Source organism: Sturnira hondurensis, unplaced genomic scaffold, assembly GCF_014824575.4.
Source record: "Sturnira hondurensis isolate 20B ecotype Veracruz unplaced genomic scaffold, ASM1482457v3 Scaffold0007797, whole genome shotgun sequence".
In the NCBI taxonomy this organism is placed as follows: domain Eukaryota; kingdom Metazoa; phylum Chordata; class Mammalia; order Chiroptera; family Phyllostomidae; genus Sturnira; species Sturnira hondurensis.
This window is the reverse complement of record NW_028080428.1, coordinates 2,339,868-2,358,956: the sequence shown is the minus strand read 5'-3', so window position 1 is coordinate 2,358,956 and position 19,089 is coordinate 2,339,868. Positions and strand designations below refer to the sequence as shown.

At 49.5% G+C, this 19,089-nt stretch overlaps 1 protein-coding gene across 1 annotated transcript; it reads left to right on the top strand.

Annotated features, from left to right (window-relative positions):
• Positions 1-30: 30 nt before the first annotated feature.
• Positions 31-3,485, top strand: EIF1AD (eukaryotic translation initiation factor 1A domain containing). The gene is made up of 6 exons (XM_037053254.1): positions 31-521; positions 1,783-1,957; positions 2,078-2,186; positions 2,290-2,398; positions 2,560-2,610; positions 3,169-3,485. Exons 2-6 carry the CDS (start codon positions 1,871-1,873, stop codon positions 3,311-3,313), a joined length of 501 nt encoding a protein of 166 aa, XP_036909149.1. The 5' UTR covers positions 31-521; positions 1,783-1,870; the 3' UTR covers positions 3,314-3,485.
• The last annotated feature ends 15,604 nt before the right edge of the window (positions 3,486-19,089 follow it).

Here is a 19,089-nt window from a genome sequence, read left to right as displayed (position 1 = left end):
AAAGCCATAGAGAGGAGGCGTTCTGGACCTCGACAGCGACCTTAGTAGGCGCTCCTTTCCGGTCCATTCGCGGGAAGCCGGGATCTCTTGTGTAGTTTCGGGTCTCAGCCAGCGTTTCGGTCTCAAGGAGCAGAAACTGCGGAGAAAACTTCATTTCCCCACTGCACGGTGTCCGGAACTCAAGGACCTAGCCTTGGCCGTCCTGGCAGAGGGAAGAAGAGTTAGAGGGACGGACAAGCCGGAAGAAGTGTGGCCGGAGGCTTACTGCAGAGCGCCGGAAGTGTCGGAAGCGTCCGGCATAGGCCACCCCGAGTCTCTCTCGTCTCAATCGAGATTTTAGGAGAGGGGTAGGAACCGGGACCTGAGTCCAAGCCGAGTGCACCGTTGTGACAGCCGGCAAGTTCCCTTTCTGAGTTTTCATTAGCTCGGCTGCGAAGTGAGACGTGAGCCAGCCGCTCCCGGCGTCCAGCCTGGAGAACGGGGTCGATCAGGCAGCGCCTGCGGGAGAAGGGGGTCAGAAAGTAAGTGTGGTCTCTCTCGGAGCTCGTTTCCTCCGGGACAGAGAAGGGAGGAAGGCTGGGCCTTCCCAGCTAGCGGTAGCACTTTGGAGTTTCTTTTGAAAACCACCAGTCTTGGCGGTGCGAGTCCTTGTCATCTTGAGAACCCAAGTCAGAAATACAGCAGATGCCCTAAACCAAAGCGGCTCACCTCGCCCTTTACTGAACTGGCTTCTGGCTCGGACCGTTACGGTGGTCTCCTGACTGCTCTCTGCCTAGAATGTGTTGAGTGATTGTGTATCTGTGTTGCGTAGCTGTGCTACCCTGGGACGCACAAGTATGTTGAGGAAGATACAGTTTATCTTTCCCTTCCTGATCGATTGACAGAATGATTTAGTTTTTGTGATTACGCTAGTACGTAGGACAGCGTGTTATTCCTGCGTGTCATACACAGTACTAAGTGCTTTGCTTACATCATTCCATTCTAATAGCAATGTTCTGGGTCAGCGATTCGTTTTCTCAGAGGCCTAGAGGAGTTGAACAGTAAGGATCGTCAACGTGACAAACAAACGGGGAGAGAATTTTTGTGAGTTTATTTGAGGCAACTTGAGAACATATGCCAGGGAGCCAGATCTTGAGTGCTCGCGAAATTTACAGTTTTTTGGTTTCTTTTATGCACTTGAAATTGAGGAAGTGTAATTAAGATTACATGAGGGTAGGAGAAAGCTAGGCAGGTATTGGATTACAGGATAATTAACAAAATTATATGTTCCTTGAGCTTGATTATGCTTTCCAGGGGTATTACTTGGCTGCCTTAAAAACCTTTTACTGCCCTGACCAGTGTGGCTCAGTTGGTTGGTCATCATCCCTCAGAGCAAAGGGTTCCCAGTTCAATTCCTGTTCAGGGCACATGCCCTAGGTTACAGATTCAGTCAATTCCCAGTCAGGGCACTTACGGGAGACAACCAACTGATGTTTCTCTCTCACGTTGACATTTTCCTCCTTCTCTTTCTCCCTCCCTCCCCTTTCTCTAGAAATAAATAAATAAACAAATACAATCTTAAAAAACACTGCAGAAGTTGCAGGCCTGAGGCACAACCACCCACCATGACATGCCCATTTAGGAACACCCTGGGAGGTTACTTCTCCATAGAAACCCCCTTTTTTTGTCCATAGGAAATAGTCAAGGTAGGATTTCAGTGCAAGCAATTAGATTTCAGAGCCCACGTTCTTAGCCAGGACATTGTGTTACTCAGTAAAAAGTCCCTTCCCATTTTCAAAACAGTCCTGGATTCTCACCCTGCCATCCAAGAAACTCAGGAGGAAAAGTCGACGGCTTCTGTGTCCCTCAGCACCCTGGGATAGGACCCAGCATGTCTCAGGCCACCAAAAGGAAGCATGTGGTGAAGGAGGTGCTGGGGGAGCACATGGTGCCTTCTGACCAGCAGCAGATCGTGAGGGTGAGTAGCATTGGGCCCAAGCTCCTGCTGGGCCCCTAGGGTGGGGGAAGGGTGCAGTGCAGCTCACCGAGTCTTTGAGCTGGCTGATGAGGCCCATTGGCTCTTGGTCTCCTGAACCAGGTACTCAGGACCCCAGGGAACAATCTGCATGAAGTAGAGACAGCCCAGGGGCAGCGCTTCCTGGTGAGCATGCCCTCCAAGTACCGCAAGAACATCTGGATCAAGCGAGGTGAGAGAGGCAGCCCTCTGGGAGATAGAACCATTCCCTGGCACCTTGGCTTCCACTACTGCCACTTTGAGCTGGATTGACTATGCTTTTTCTCTGCCCGCAGGGGACTTTCTCATTGTTGACCCTATTGAAGAGGGAGAAAAGGTGAAGGCTGAGATCTCCTTTGTGCTCTGTAAAGACCATGTGCGCTCTCTGCAGAAGGAAGGGCTCTGGTAAGTGGTCCCCTTGGTCATTGGTTGGCTGATTTCCGGGGGCACTGACTTCCTAGCTGTGAAACTGGGGGAGGAAGCTCACGGCATTGCAGGCAGCTGGAAACGGTTTTTATGCTGAGAGCTTTCTCTGTTCTTTCTGACTCTGGCTTCCCTTGACACAGGCCCGAGGCCTTCTCTGAAGTGGCTGAGAAACACAACAACCACAGGAACAGGTTAGGATCAAGCTGTGGGGTAGGGAAGACAGCAAATGGGGCATCGGGCTTTAGTGCCTAGAGGGGGGAATGAGGCCTCTCTTTCTCCCTCTGAGAGCTCCTAAATGTCCGGTAAAACATGTGGCTTGAAAGTTAGATACTGTGGGTTAAAATCCAGGCTTTCCCACTTACAAATGGGGGGCTTTAAGCAGGCTACCTAATCTCTAAAGCCTGGATTTCCTTACCTCTAAAATGGGAGTCTCTCAAGAGTTAAAGGAGCTTGTAAAATTGCTGGTAGAGTGTCTGGCACGCAATGTAGGTCCATTGTGTGTTGGCAGTAGGGTCATTATCATTAAAAGCATTGATTCTAGTAAATTTTGAGGTGGATGGATGGGTGGTCTTCAGCCTGTTTTCTTTGGCTGAGTTTTTCTGTGTTTTGCTCTAACTCTGCCCCTGTCTGACTCACTGAGCCCTGACTGCTTGGCCCTAGAGGTCCTGCTTTTTGTGAGGCTTCTTGATTGCAGATCAGGCTTTCCCAGAAGGCATTGCACTAACTTTGTTTTTTTCTCCCCGGTGAAGACAGACCCAGCCAGAACTCCCAGCTGAGCCACAGTCATCAGGAGAAGAGTCCAGCTCCGAAGACGATTCTGACCTCTTCGTTAACACCAACCGCAGGCAGTATCACGAGAGTGAGGAGGAGAGCGAGGAGGAGGAGGTGGCCTGAGACCCCAGGACCTACTTCTCCTGTTGCTCAGAGACTGGTCCGTGGCTCCTCTGAGCTTGGACATTCCAGGGTGCTCTGCAGATCTTCCCCCCCAGATGGGGATGAAGCAGGACCCCTTTCTGAACTGGCCTTCTGACCTAGGAGAATTAAACCCCTGGTGGGTGGTGACGTGCGCTGGTGTCCGAGTGGCTCTCTGGGGTGGAGGCCTCATGGGCAGGTGGGCTGAGTGGGCAGGAAGTGGAGGATGGCTGCAGTCTTTTCCAGGTTCTCTCTCTCTCTATTGGGCATCTAGTAAGGGGTGGGTTCTTAGCAAGTGTCGGGCCTTATGCTGTTCCTCTTTGCATGTATTTCATAACTGGGACAGTCCCACTTTCTTCCTGCTCATAACCCGCACTGATTCAGGATCACAGCCATAGGGCCTGGTCCCTGTTACCTCTCAGAAGCACTCAGGATGAACTTCATAGTGCCTTGTCAGCTGCTGTCCCTGCCTTTCTAGTCACCTGTGGCTGCCAGAGTGCCCACCTCCACGCTGCTGTGTACGCCCCCCAGTTCGCTGGGCCCTTGTGGCAGCTCAGACTGTCGCTCCTCAGCCCTCTTGTGAACCGCATCATCTCACTTGTGGGTAGTTTGGTTTTGTTTTTTTAACTTCTGGCTATACACTTTTCCTCCTCATTGCTGGCATTGACCTTTTCTTTTAAGATTTTATTTATTGCCCTGGCTGGTGTAGCTCAGTGGATTGAGTGCGGGCCTGCGAACCACACGATTGTGGTTCGATTCCCAGTCAGGGCACGTGCCTGGGTTGCAGGCCATTTCCCAGCAGGGGACTCATGAGAGGCAACCATACATTGATATTTCTGTCCTTCTCTCCCTCCCTTCCCCTCTAAAGATAAATAAATAAAATCTTTTAAAAAAGAGAGATTTTATTTATTTATTTTTGGAGAGGGGGGAAGGGAGGGGGAAAGAGGGAGAGAAACATCAGTGTGAGAGGGAAACATCTACTGAACCCACAGCCCGGGCACATGCCCTGACTGGGATTGAAGCAGTGACCCACCGCAAAGTGGAAGGTCCCCCACCCAGCTGAGCCACGCCGCTCAGAACTGGTCTTGGCCTTCTCGCCACTGCTCAGGCGTCAGAGAGCTTGTCTCCCGGCGTAGTCTTTTCCTTCTGTTCATCTTCATTTCCTACGTCCATGGGAGGGCCCATGCAGCGCTGCGTTCCTTCAGTTTCCTGGGATCCCATCACCAATGCTCTTGTCTTCTGATCGCGCCTGCTGCCCACGCCCCTCGTCCCCGGACCCCTGACATCAATACAAACCACAGCACCTTTTAAACTCTGGTACCTGTGCAGTCACCACCTCCTGGCTTTCTTGCTCACTTGCTCAACTCCGGCCTCTGCAAACTTTTTTATCTTTATCCTCCATCCCCACCACCTTCCCACCATATTCTCCTACCTTCAGTTTCCTCCTTGTGCAACACAGATTCCGTGGCCACACCCTCCCCTCCCATGTCTTCCTCCACTGTGTGTATCTATTCGAACTTAACCCTGGCCAACCCAGTCATTCGTCCCTGGGCCTGTCGCTGTTACAGAAAACTGCCAATTCGACCCTCTGGTTTCACCTTAAGTTAATCATTACAAACTTCAGATGGACCCTCAGCACTGCCCAGCAGATCGACTCGGATGTATATCAACATTTCTCATCTTGTCTGTGCATTCCCCCTTCTCTGCTGGTTACCACAGCTTACACCTCATGAAGAAGTGGTAGCCAGCCCCAGCCTGGCTGGGTGAAGCATCGTCATGTAAACTGAGGTTGTGGGTTCGATTCCTGATTGGGGCACATGCCTAGATTGTGGGTTTGGTCCACCACTGGGGCATGTATTAGAGGCAACCAATCGATGTTTCTCTTACATTGATGTTTCTCTCCCTCTCTAGAATCAATAAGCATGTCCTTGGGTGAGAATTAAAAAAAGAAGTAGAAATAGTAGCCATTGGTGGGCACTTTCACCTCCCCCTTACCGACCCTACGAATGTGCCCGTGGGTCTTCCTGTCTTTTTGCTTACCGTTGAAATTCAGCGGCCCTTCAGCCTTTCTTCATTCATCTGGGCCTCATTCACATTCTCTTATGTTTGCTTAGTGTAGCTTTAAGTGTATACATATATGTATATACTTGTGTGTATGTGTATGTACATGTTTAAAAATGTCTACATACACAAAAACCCAGATGAGGTAGAGATACATATGTATGTGTGTTTTTTAACTTATTTGTGTTTACTTTTTATGGGAAATGACTAACTTTTCTTGTTAAGGAATAGCTGCTTGTTCCTATACCATCTATTGAATGGGTCATTCTTTCCTCACCAATTTAAATACCTTTTTTAAAATAAACTGCATTTCTGCGTATATACGCACGGATCTCTTGGAAATTTCTAATCTGTTCTGTTGATCTGTTGCACATTTTCTAGCATGACCGATACTGCTCCCTCATCCCTGCCCTGCTTTCCGTGAAAATTTCCTTTTTTTACGTAAGAACTTGAGAGTGGGCTTGTCAATTTTCACTCAGAAGTTCTGGTGAGGTTTTCATTGGCATGGATTTAAATTTTATAGTTTGATATGGAGAGAAGTGCTATCTGAAGACTTTTGAATCTTTGAAAAAAATTTAGTTACTGATTTTTAGAGAAACGTTGATTTGTTGTTCCGTTTATTGATGCATTCACTGGTTGCTTGGTGTATGTGCCCTGACTGGGGATCGAACCTGCAACCTGGGCGTGTGGGGACTGACGCTCTGACCAACTGAGTTACCTGGCCAGGGTTCCTGAATCTTACCTGAAAATGAGGTTATATTTTCCTTCTGTAAAGTGTTGTCTTCATATAGGTCTCTAATGTTTCCAGTTCAATTTAGTCTTAGGATTCTTAAGAGTTATTTATTGTTATGAATGGGTCCTTTGAAATTACGTTTCTAACCCTTGCTGGTGTAGATGGCAAGCTGTTGCTCTTTGTGGGCTCCCCTAATTGATCTAATTGAATTTTCTAATTCTAATTCACTTTTCAGTTGATTCTCTTCTCTTTCTGATTCAAAGTCAAGTCTTCTACTAGCGGTAGATTCGTCTGATCCTTGGTGCTCGTTTCTTTTTCGTGGATTGTGGAGGCCAGGACCCCAGTGCAGTGCTGAAGGGTGCCCTTATTTGCCCCTCTGCTGGCAGGGGTGGTTCTCGTGTTTCAGGAAGAAATCCGAGTCTGTCTTTAGGCTTCTGGTAAATAACCCTCATTGGGCTGAAGGTGTGTCCTGTTCTGGCTCACGGTGGGGTTTTTCCTTCAGTCAGCACATCGTGATGAATTTTGACATTTATTGAGATGATCAGAAGATTTTGTTTTAGTGTATTAACTTTGTGAATAGGTTTCCTAATGTGGAACCATTTTCGCTTTCTGATGTAAATCCTGCTTAGTTTTACAATATTTATCTAGTTGGGGTTTTTATAGCTTTCTCTGGGCCAGTTTCACTTTTTGTTTCAATGATCTTGATAACAGAATTATGCCAGCATGTAGAGTGGGTTTAGACACGTCATCTTTTTTTCCAGCTTGGATTTCCAGAAAGGAATGATTTGTTTCTTTAAAGTTGGGTAAAATGTATTTATAAAAACGTCTGTGCTTGATGCCTTTATGGGTGGATCCTTGCCTTTTAATTTTTTGACTCAAGTTTTCTCTTTTTGTCTCAATTTTGATCACTTTTTTTTTTTGAGAATCATATATTTGATGTATATTTAAGGTTTGGGGGCAAAAAGTCATGCGTAGTAGTTTGTATTTAGGGCTTTTGCAAATTACTTATAAAGCGACAAAGTCCGATTTGAATCAGCAGGAGCAAAAGAGCGCTTTGAGCCGAGGTGCACGAGCAGAGCTTTAGGCGGAGCTGACCCAGGCCCGGCAGGACCCTGCCCAGGCTCCCTCCGCTGTTGTCTCTCGGGTTGTTTCTGCTCCTCTCCGCTGATGATCCCTTTCTCCCTACAAGTGTTTTCCTTGGGAAACTCCTGTCTCCTCTCAGTCCTTACAAAAGGTTCCTTCATCAGGATTCAGGTACCTCAGGGAAGACCCGTTGGCTTTGCTCAGTCACTTGTCCTCTCCTGAGCAGTCACTGTGACCAGTGCTGAGCAGGGAGGTGGGGGCTGGGGGGAGGCGAGATGAGCCACACCTGACCCACATGACCTGGTTCCTGTACCAGCAAAAGGGACACAGAGCGAGAGCAAATCAGACCAACAAGGATCTGTCCTGGTTTCTGTGTATTTCCTTTGACTACCTTTGCAAAATGTCTGTTAGTCTTTTCCTGTTTCTTTGGGTTTATTTTCTCACTTTTAGCTTCTGAGCTGCATGTTTTATTGAGTTTCAGTCTTGTTTTTCCTCATATGTAGGGCTGTGAGTTTCCCTCTGAGTACTCCTTTGAGTGATTGTTTTGGCGTTGTATCTGCAACCTAGGCCTTGCGTTTTCCTCTAGCTCGCAGCAGTCCTGCTACTTACCTAATAGACTCTCCTGCCCTGAAACCTTTTCATCTCTAGCCCTGGCTGGTGTATCTCAGTGGATTGAGCACAGGCCTGCGAACCAAACCTTTTCATCTCCATGTCTCCGTCTTGTATCAGCCGTTTAGTTCCTGGGGCATTGTAGCTCAGAATCCTGGTGGGGGTAGAGTCCTTGTGTTCTGCATGTTTCTCCCCTTTGCCATTCTCTGCAGCTCTGTTTCCAGCTCTGTGGCAGGTTTCCACTATGTGAGTAGATCTCCCAGAATGAGCCAAGTGCCCTAAACACCCTCCCCCACCACCACCGCCGCCGCCAGGTGCCATAGAAGGTCCTGGTGCCTGGTTGCTTGACAGTTCTGTTCCCTTCGGCAGTCGGGCTTGAGACTTGTGGCCCGCCAGCCTCTGCACCTCTGTCCCTGTAGTACTGGCCGTCTCAGGCTTCCCCAGGCATCCCAGCTTTCTTCCCATGTTGCCCAGCCACCTGTCGGGGCAGAAGTAGGCTGACAGTTGTGAGTATGTGAAACACAGTTTGTTCTCATATTACTACTTAGTCATTATTGCATTATATTCCATATGAACAACGGAAACCTGCTTTTGGCCCACCCTGTACGTGCGCCAAGGAACACGCCTGGCCATCGGAGCTGGCCGAGTGGTTTTTCTCCTTCAGTCGGTGAATGTGGCGAGACAGCATGACAGAGTTTCTCACGTTAGAACCCCCTTGCAGTCCTGGAATAAGAGAGTCATGGCGTGCTTTTCACTGTATTGCTGGAGCTGGTCTTTGGTGTGTGGGATGTCGGCATTCAGGTTCCTGGGGAGATGGCTTGAGCTCCCCCTTTCCTGTACAGCCCTTGTCTGGTTTTGCTGCCAGGGTGGTGGCCGCCTCCTAAAATGACCTGGAGAGCGTTCTCTAGTCTTTATTTGCATTCCACATGCTTGTAGAAGATTGGAAGTTTGCACTTCTAACACTTCTGATAATACTCGCTATAAAACCAACTGTGCTTGGCATTTGGGGAATGGCGGGTGGATAACTTTAGGTTGTTATACTAATGGATTGCTCAGGTTTCTGTTCTGGAATCAGTTATACTTTTAAGGAAAAATGTTTTCATAGTTCCTCATTTTTTTACCTACGGGTTTAAATTTGTTGGCACAAAACTGTTTGTAGACTGGCCTTATGTGTGTATTCTTGAGTGTCTCCCAAATTACATGTTATTACTTACATCTAATGTACTCCCCGGTGGTCCCTCTCCTTTTTATGTTGTCGATCTCGGCAGATGTCTATTTATTAGTCTCTCCCAAATACCAGCTTTCTGTTGTCACTCCTTTTCATTGTTGGCTTCCTTCTATGTATTTAATTCCTGCTCTTGTTCTGTTCCCTGTACTCCCTGGGTTTATTCTGTGGTTTTCTAACCTTTTTGGTTGGGTGCTGAGCTCATTAGTGTTCAGCTTTACCTCCTCAGCCACCCGAAACTATAAAGGGAATTTTCAGACCTAAAGAATCGTAAAATAAGAAGCTGTAATACCCTTCATCAGGGTAGGACATTTGCATATTCTCTTTCTTTGTAGACACAACATACATGATTTATATATTTAACTGTTATATCTCTTTAGCCCTTTTTAATTTAGAACAGGAGATGCCTTAATATATTTTTGTTCTTTATAAATGGACTCGTGGCAAGTTCCCTTCAGCTACCTTAAAAAAATGCCCTGCATTTGGGTTTGTGTGCCCAAGTTTGGGTGAAACGGGTCAGAGGCACGCGGTACGGGGTCAAGCTCACACTGACGCTTGGCCAAAGGGGCCGTGCCCCGACCACGCCCCCTAACGAACGCGCCGCCTCCCTTTGCAGGTAGGTAACCTGTGAGTAAGGCTAAAGTCTCCCTGCTGCGGCCCTGCACACACTGGTGTCTCGTTTTCTAAAGTTGTATTAAAATACACATAACAATGATTGTTTTAACCATTTTAAGAAGTACAGTTTAGTAGCATTAAGGACATCTACGTTATTGTGCAACCCATCTCCGGAATGTTTTTATGCCCATTAACAACTCCCCGTCTGCCCCTGCCCGCTGTAGGCCCTGACAACCACCCCTCTGCTCATGTTGCTACTGGACAGCCCCAGATAAGTGGAATCACACAGTATTTGTCTTTTGTGTCTGGGCTTCTTTCACTGAGTCCTCGGGGTTCATTTGCAGTGTAGCATGTGTCAGAATTTCCTTCCTTTTTCTTTTTAAAGATTTTATTTATTTTGAGAGAGAGGGGAAGGGAAAGAGAAAGAGAGGGAGAGAAACAACAGTGTGCGGTTGCCTCTCACACACACCCAACTGGGAACCTGGCCCACAACCCAGGCATGTGACCTGACTGGGAACTGAACCCACGACCCTTTGGTTTGCAGGCCGTTGCACAATCCACTGAGCCACGCCAGCCAGGGCAGAGTTTCCTTCCCTTTTTAAGGCTGATGATATCCCACTGTATGTGTGTTGATATGCCACATTTGACTTACCCACGCACCATCCGCAGACAGTTGGGATTCCTTCCACCTGCAACCATTGTGAATAACGCTGCTCTGAACATGGCTGTACAGGTGCCTGCTAGAGACCTTACTTTCAAGGATATGTGCCCCGAAGTAGATTGGCTGTACCGTATGGTAACTATATTTAATTTTTTTAAAGATTTTAATTATTTTGAGAGGGAAGGGAAGGGAGAAAGAAACATCAAGATATCAGAAAGATTGGTGCCTCTTGCTCCCCCAACTGGGGGCCTCTCCCACATCCCAGACATGTACCCTGACTGGGAATTGAACCCGCGACCTTTCGGTTCACCAGCTGGCACTCAATCCACTGAGCCACAGCATCCAGGGCTCTATATTTCATTTTCATTTTTTAAAATATATATTATTTATTTATTTATAGAGAGAGGGGAAGGGAAGGGAAAAGAGTGGGAGGAAACGTCAGTGTGTGGTTACCTCTCATGGGTGCCCTACTGGGGACCTGGCCTGCAACCCAGGCCTGTGCCCTGCCTGGGAGTCGCACGGGCGACCCTTTGCGTCGCAGGCCCGCGTTCAATCCACTGAGCTACACTAGCCAGGATATATTTCATTTTTAAAGGAGCTACGCTATACTGTTTTCCACAGTGGCTGCACCGTTTTACATTCCCACCAGCCATGCCCAGGGGTTCCATTTTTTCCTCATTCTCACCAGTATATTATTTCCTGTTTGCTTGAGTTTTTTTCTTTTAATAGTAGTCATTCTGATAGGTGTGAAGTATAGTTCAGACTTTTATAATTTCCATTATGATACCTCTTTTGGTCCATAAAACATATTTAATATTTACCTTGATTTTTTGATAGTGTAAACAGCCTCAGACCCACTGCCACAGAGGCTGGGACTTGGACGATAACCCAGGCGACCGTACACCCCACCCTGCCCTGCCCATCTCATTCTCTGTTCTCCCGCCCAAGATAACCCTCTTCTTGAATTTCATATGCCCTCGCTTTCTTTTTACATCTGCATGCATTTTAAAAGAGTTTTTAAAAGGCATTTTAACCCTATGAGAAGGCTAACCTACTCATGTTTGGGAGGCGACTTCTCGCATTGCGTCGTGTGTCTCCGCAGTTCCTGTCGCAGCGCCACTGTGATGCGTCTGACTGTCAATATTCTTTCTCTGTGGGTCCTCATCACGTTTTCCCACCACTCCTCTGCTGACGGCCTTCGCGTTCTTCCGTGTTTTTGCAGTCGTAACCATTCTTGTTTGTGTTCCTGTGGGAGCGTTTGTCCTGGCACGGCGCCTGGGGGAGGCGTCCCTCCGCCCCAGCCGCAGGCAGTGCCTGGAGGCGATTCCCATGGGCGGGCCTGTGCCCTTCGCCTGCAGTGGGTCCCCGAGGTGGGATTAGTAAGTGCTTCTGTGGTGTCAATTTTTGCTTGCTATATCTCGAGTTTAGCGTACGAAGTACAGCGTGGTAGGGTTGCCACCCCTTTTGCCATTGAGGCCTTTATTGCAGAGGGACGGTCTTCCCACCCCTGCAGGTGCTTTGTGTCTGGCTCCGTCTGACGGCAGAATAGTCGCCGGGCATCTTCCGGTTAGGGCTCCGCCCAGCCAGACCGCTCCCACCCAGCAGCTAGTGCGCCCTCCGTGGTCCAGGTGTCTCTAGGCATTTGGTGGGTTCTTAAAAACTGAATCACTATTTGTCTTTTTTGGTTTTTTCATCATTACCTGAGGATATGTTCGTTGATTTTTAGAGAGAGGAAGGGTGGGGAGAGAAAGAAACGTCGGTGTGAGAGACATTCATTGACTGCCTCCCATACGTGCCCAACCGGTGATCGAACCCACAGTCGGTATGTTCCCAGACCGGGATTCGAGCCCTCAACCTTTGGGCACTAGGGATGAGGCTCCAACCAACTGAGTCACAGGCCAAGGCTTACTATTTGTCTTTGAACCGAAATGTTTAATCCACTTAACTCATTGTAATAATTGGTATATAGGGACCCATCTGTTATAGTAAAGAGACCGTTTGGAGAGATAGGATGTTCTAGATTCCAAATTCTTTTCCTTCAATACTTTGAAATTATTACTTTGTCTTCTTGCATCCAGTGGTGCTATTGAACAATCTGATATCAGGTGATCATCGTTTCAGTGTATCTGATGTGTTTTTTTCTCTCTGTTAAGCATTCTCTCTGATACTCTTAAAGTTCTATGCAATGTATGCGAGTGTGGATAATTCATTTTCTCTCCTTTTGGCACTCTTTGGGGTTTTTTTTGATCCATGGTGCTTTATGTTTGTGTTATACCAGGAAATTTGCCACTGTTATTTCTTCAGATGTGTTCTCCCTCCCTGGTCACGTTTCTCTCTCAAATTCCTAGTGTTCAGGTCTCGCTATCTTCCGTGTCTCTCAGCTTCTCGAGTGTACCCTTTCTGTTGTAGCCCGCCTCTGCTGTTCTTTTCTCAGCTCAGGTTGAGTTCCGTGGCAGGTTTCACCTACAGGCCACCACCCTGGAGATCCCCGTGTAGAGAACTTTGGGAGCTATTTCGACGATGGCCTTGAGGAGCCAGGCAGCCGGGCCATTTTCCCTTCAACTGCCACCAGACGTTGCCGAAGAGGGGCATTGGCCAGGCCTGCCCAAGTGTGGGTAGATCGGCTTCAGAGGCGGGGAAGTCCTCAGGCAAAGTGTGGCAGGGGCCGGCCGCTGAAGTCGGCCAACACCCACAAGCATGCGACTGCTTGCGCTTCCCAGTAGCAGGAAGAAGGGCGGGAGCCCGGGGGTCAGCGAGTACAGTGGACTGGTGGATGCGGTTTGCACGGCTGAGACAGAGTCTGCACGTCCAAGGGGAGGGGCTGGGGCAGGGCTTGGCTCACAGCTTCCTGATCCTCAGGCTTCCTGTGCAGGGGCCCGTGCACTCGGTCTCTTGTCTGGTGGCCCAGTGCACAGGCTTTTGTAAAATTCTTAGAAGTGAAGGACGCTGCAGAGGAGCTAAATTGGTGTAGGGCCTCCTTCTGTGCGGTCGGGAGTGTCAGGCCAGCAACTGACTCCTAGGAAGTGGCCCCAGATGTCCCCCTAGGGGGTCAGTTGAGCTGCAGCACCCCGGCTTTTGTCCTCGTACAAGCCCAAGCATCCCCGCTCTCCAGTGGCCGAGGGGTGTGCAAGGCAGCGGGCGTTTGCCCAGTAGGAACCACTGTCTGACAGTCATCGATGTCACACAAAGTCAGGACACCAGGGGGCTCACGTGTTTGAATTTGGTCCAATGCCATGTTGCAAGAGAAGCTAAAGTCCCCGTGGAAGGTGTAAGGCACGTCTCACCTGGCAACAGGGGAATGGAACGCCAGCAACGGCTAGCCGAGGCCGGCTACCAAGTGCCAGTGGGGTGGCAGTTTTCCCAGTTACGGTTATGACAGAGTCTGACGACGCTGAAGTATCCATTCCGTCGTGTAACCCTTGCTAGTTCACAACAAGGCACCACGTGCCAGAAACTTTGTGACTGGCCATTCCAGCTTGCCAAGCATGGGGGCAGTGCTGGGTGTCACTCCGGTCTCATTACTTCCTGTATGAGGAGACTCTTTGCCCCTGGTGGTGTGCACTGTGGTTCCCACAGCATCAGTTCCTGGCTCCATATTCAGTCAGTATTTATAGAAGCTGCCAGCAGGGGTCACCATAAGCACGTCCAACCCGCAGGTCGTCGACTGTCCCTGGGTGGCAGCACCCCAAACCATCCACCGCACTTACACAGTCCAGTAGTGGCGGTCTCTGTCCAGCCAAAGGGTCCACCGCTGGGAACACACACATTTCCCTACCCCAGGGGGACTTCACTGCAGAGGCCTTCCCAGTCCCTCCCCTCTAGCATACACAGGGGAGCACGTGCTCATGAACTTAGAGACAGGACGGAGCTGCCCTAGTCTTTTAAAGTACCCACATCGGGTGCAGGGGCCTCACACGGCAGCGTCTGTGGCTGTGCATGTCCCCTCCAGAAACCCTGCTCCAGAAAATGGCATGGGACTCAGGAGGCCATGGGACACTGTTAGGTGGGCAGAGGGGCTGAGATCTCAGCACCCTAATCTCCAAAGGGGTTTTCTCCCCAGGGACCCCCTCACTACACTGTTTCAACTGCTCCCCTTGTAGAAGCAGCTGGTGCTTTCGGACTCGCCTGTCCTCATCTCTCAAGCCTCCGAGTGCCTTCCTCTTTCATGTAGGCCCCCAGTCACCTGACATCTCCCATCAATTTAGCATTTTGGCAATCGATCCTCTTTCCTATCTGGGGGCGCTCGTAGCTTCGTGAGATGAGGCCTCGACAGTGAGAGCCCCCTGTTGTGGTCCCCCTTTTCTCTCTGTGCTGGGCTGACAAGTCAGAAACTTTGGGGATCCCTTCTGTCTCTCCCCCACTCCCCAAGGTGGAGTGTATATTGACACAGAGGGAAATTTGGCACCCCTGAGTGTCCTCTAGAGCAGGCGCACAGAGGAGGGAAAGGCCAGGGTCTGAGGAAGGGCAGGTAAAGTGCACGTGTTGGGCCTGTTGACTCTGTAAGGTGCAGAGCCCACAATGCCAGGCCAAGGGGGTTTGAGGAGGGTCACCCCAGATGGCAGGATCTGGTGCTTCAAGCTTCAGGGGAGGGGAGTTGTGGGATGGCCGGGACCCAGCCTGCTGAGTGGAGGCCTGCAGTGAGGCCAGCTCCGTCTGTCCAGGGGATCAGAGCCTCAGAGCAATGGCCAGCGGGGCCCACGTCGAGCGCCCCCACAGCCCCATGAGTGAGCTCAGCCGTCCCCACCCTGTGCCAAGGCGAAGACGCGCAGGCCGGCGGAATGTTCAGCACCAGCAGACAGGAGGAACTGCCAGAAGATGAACTTAAGAAAGAATGGAAATGACCCCAGAGGAGAGATCTGAGAAGCAAGAAGGAGCAAAGAGCAAGTTCATTAATGATGATGCTAATTTGGGGGTGGTTCTTAAAAAGTCAAGATCAAGTTCTGCAGAACAAAAATAAGACTAGAGGGAACAGTTATAATTAAAGTGTTCTGAAGCCTTTTTGTATAGTTTGAAGGGAGGAAGACCTATTGACTAAATTTAGACTTGGTTAACACACACGCGAAAATGTTAAGGGTAACCTAAGAAATAGAAATAGAGCCCTGGCTGGTGTGGCTCAGTGGACTGAGTGCTGGCCTGCGAACCAAGGAGTCCCTGGTTCAATTCCCAGTCAGGGCACATGCCTGGGTTGCTAGGCCAGGTCCCCAGTGGGAAGACACATGAGAGACAACCACACATTGATGTTTCTCTCCCTCTCTTCCTCCCTCCCTACCCCTCTTTAAAAAAAAAAAGAAAAGAAATACAGTGTGTAACCTCTAAGCCAGTAAAAAGAAAAGGTACTAAAAACTCAGAGGACATAAGGAAAGAAAACAACAGAAGTGCAGAAAATATTGCTTGCAAGGAAGAGGACCCAGTGTTTTTAAGCAGAAAAGGTGGTTTTCTAGACCATTTTAGGTGGTTCTTTGTGTTGGTTAATTTTATGTGTCAACCAGACTGGGCTAAGGAATGCCCAAGGGTTGGGAAGACACGGTCTCTGGGTGAGGGTGTTTGTGGAAGAGATTAACATCTGGATCAGGAGGCTGAGCAAGGAGTCCCGCACCAGGACAGGTGAGCGGCATCCCGTTTGCTGAGAGCTGAACAGAAGCAGAAAGGGGGAGGAGGGAAGGGTTTGCTGCCTGGGCCAGGACACCCACCAACCCCCGACCGCCCTGACGCCGTCCCCCCCCTGACCGTCCCCCCTGACGCCGTCCCCCTGAGGCCGCTCTTGCTCTGTTTCAGTCCCTGCCTCCGGACGCAATGTGCCGACTTCTGATAGTGTAGGTTATTTTTGCCTGTTTTTGTACTGTATTGAAGCAGGCAGTGTACAATTTGATGTCTGGTCTTCACCTCCGTCATGTCTGAGATCCATCCATACTGCTCATTCCACTGTGTGCATATCCACCATCTATCCATTCTACTAAACCCGACGGACGTTCGGGTTGTTCAGTGTGGGACGGTTATAAATAGTGTGCTGTTCTGAACATTCTTGTCCGTGTCTTTGGCTGAACATATGTCCTTCTCCTGTTGCTAAGCCAACACTTTTTAGCTCCCTTCTTAAACAAAGTTTTATAATGGATTTATTTTATTTTATTTATTTAATTTTTAGAGAGAGAAAGGAAGGGAGAAAGAGAGGGAGAGAAACATTGATGTGCAATAGATAGGTTGACTCTCACATGCCCCCCACTGGGATCTGGCCCCGCAACCCAGGCCTGTGCCCTGACTGGGAATCGCCACGACCTTTCGGCTCCCAGGCCGTTGCTCAATCCTCGCACCACACCAGCCAGGGCTGGTGGAAATTCTGAAACATACTCAAAAGTAGATGGAATGGAATAACGAAACCCCCTGTGCCCATCACCCAGTTCCGATACTATCAACATCTCGCTAGTCCTGCCTCATATGTACCTGCTTCCCGTAACTTTTTATTTTCTGAGATTTTATTCATTTATCTTTAGAGACAGGGAAAGGAAGGGAGAAAGAGAGGGAGAGAAACATCCACGTGCAGGAGAAAGGTCAATCCGCTCGCTCTCACACACCCTCAACCGGGCACCTGGCACGCAACCCAGGCACGGGTCCTGACCAGGAGTCCAACCGGTGACTTTTCACTTCCCAGGCCGATGCCCAACCCAGTGAACCAGGCATGTCAGGGCTTTTTATTCTTTAATGTTGGACTATACGTGTGTATGTATATGTAGATTGCATTCATACATATGTGTCTCTAACATAAGACTTAATTTTTTCCTAACCACCATGCCAGTACCTCACCCAACAAAATTAATTCCTTAATGTCATCTAGTAGCCAATCTGTTCAAATTTGCCTGATAATCTCAATTTTTTTATTTGATTCAGGATCCAAACAAAGTATCCATTGTGTTCCTCTTTTCATCTGTCACCTTTTCTCATGCCCTTTACAGTTTATTGAACCAGCTCATTCGCCTGTAGACTCGCCCTGGTGATGGTGTTTAACACGTTCCTCTGTGTCCCCTGCTCTTTAGACACTGGCAGGTAACCCGGGGCCGTTATTCGGAAAAGACTTCACAGGTGATGTTACTGCATCCAGCCAGAAGGCTCGGTCTGCTTTTAATGATGTCCAAATTGAACGTGGCTTCAGGAGCTGCTGGCAACATGCATTTGCTACACAGCTTCCTATCAGTTTTTGCCCCACAGGTTTAGCAGCCAATCTACTTTCTTCGTTGCCTACCTCCTTCGTTAATGAGGCACGGAAAAGGGGCGATTTCCCAATTATACCACCAGTTCTCTGTCTTTAGCTGGAATCTTTCTGTAAGGAAAAGCTTTCCATGATCAACTATTTGGTCACTCTGAGATACAATTAGTACAGGAGAGGCAGGGAAATCCTTGATTTTTTTGTCTTTTTTTTTTCCTTTTAAACTAATTTCAGTATAAAGATTTGGTGCCCATATCAGTCAGAGCCCAGTCAGGAGATTTAAACTTTTATCAGTTAATTTTAAACAATATTTATTTATTTATTCTTAGGAAAGGGAGGGAGATAGGGAGAGAAACATCAATGTGTGGTTGCTTCTCACACATCCCGTACTGGGGACCTGGCCCACAACCGAAGCACATGCCCTGACTAGGAATCGAACCAGCAGCCCTTTGGTTTGCAGGCCCGTGCTCAGTTCCTTAATCCACTGAGCCATGCCAGCCAGGGCTCCAGCAGTTACTTTAACTGTGAGGATTTTATCCAGAGTTCTTAATGAGATCTTCGAGCACTGTAAAAGCAGAAGGTCAACACTGAGAGTCCACTGAGCCACCGGAAGCAGCAGCTACGGCCCCTGTGGGAGCTAGAAAGCGGGACTCTGGAGGCTGGGGAATGTGCCAGAATCCTGCAGGGAGTGAGTGGCGGGAAGACCCAGGCCAGTGACTAAGGAAGGGAAGGGAACTTGAACGTTTCTCCTGTGGCCAGACATTCAAGCCCCAGAGGGCTGACCCTGCAGAGCAGGCCACTCACCCCAACTGGCTCCTTCGGTCACCCCCAGTCTGCACGCAGGCTGACTCTTTCCTGAGGTCACCATGGGACAAGACAGGATCAGCTGGGAAAGCCAGGACAGGGGGCCTTGTTCCCAGGGGCACCAAGAAGAGCACCTTGGGTGAAGATGGGTGGGAGTTCAGCCCACCAGCCATGCTCTGAGGGCCTGTGCCTGGCAGCCTAGAGGGCACACCTTTTTCCCATTGCATCAGGGTACCCGAGATGCAGCGCCCTGCCTGGGCCCCCAGAATATGAATTGAAGAGAAGCTGTCTTAAATCCAGTCAGCTCCAGAGAAGAGGGAGGGGAGGGAGCAGGTTCCCGGTCCTGTGGGCTAGACAGTCCTCACCACACCATGGGGAAGCCCCAAAAGGGACCCTTAGCTGACAGGAGGAGCCACAGGCTGGCTGGGTGTGGCCCCTGGGGCCTGAAGTGGTCTGGAGGACCTGAAGGGGGTGGGCACAGCCAGAGGGAGCAGGACCCAGAGAGGAGGGGCCCCATCCTGCCCCTGCTCAATACACATGCCACGCCTGCCTTGGACAGTTGGCACTGAGTCCGTCACCAGGCCGAGAAGGGCCTTCACACCTGGCAGCGTCCTTGTTCAATGGCTGCCCCCCTTCGGAGCCCCGTGGGCCCAGGTAGCAGATGCCTAGCAAACGTGCTGAAGTAACGAGAGGATGCGCGTTCTCAGCTCTGCTTCATACCAGCCCCATGAGGCTGAGATCGAGTCCCCGAGATGCACACAGGAACACC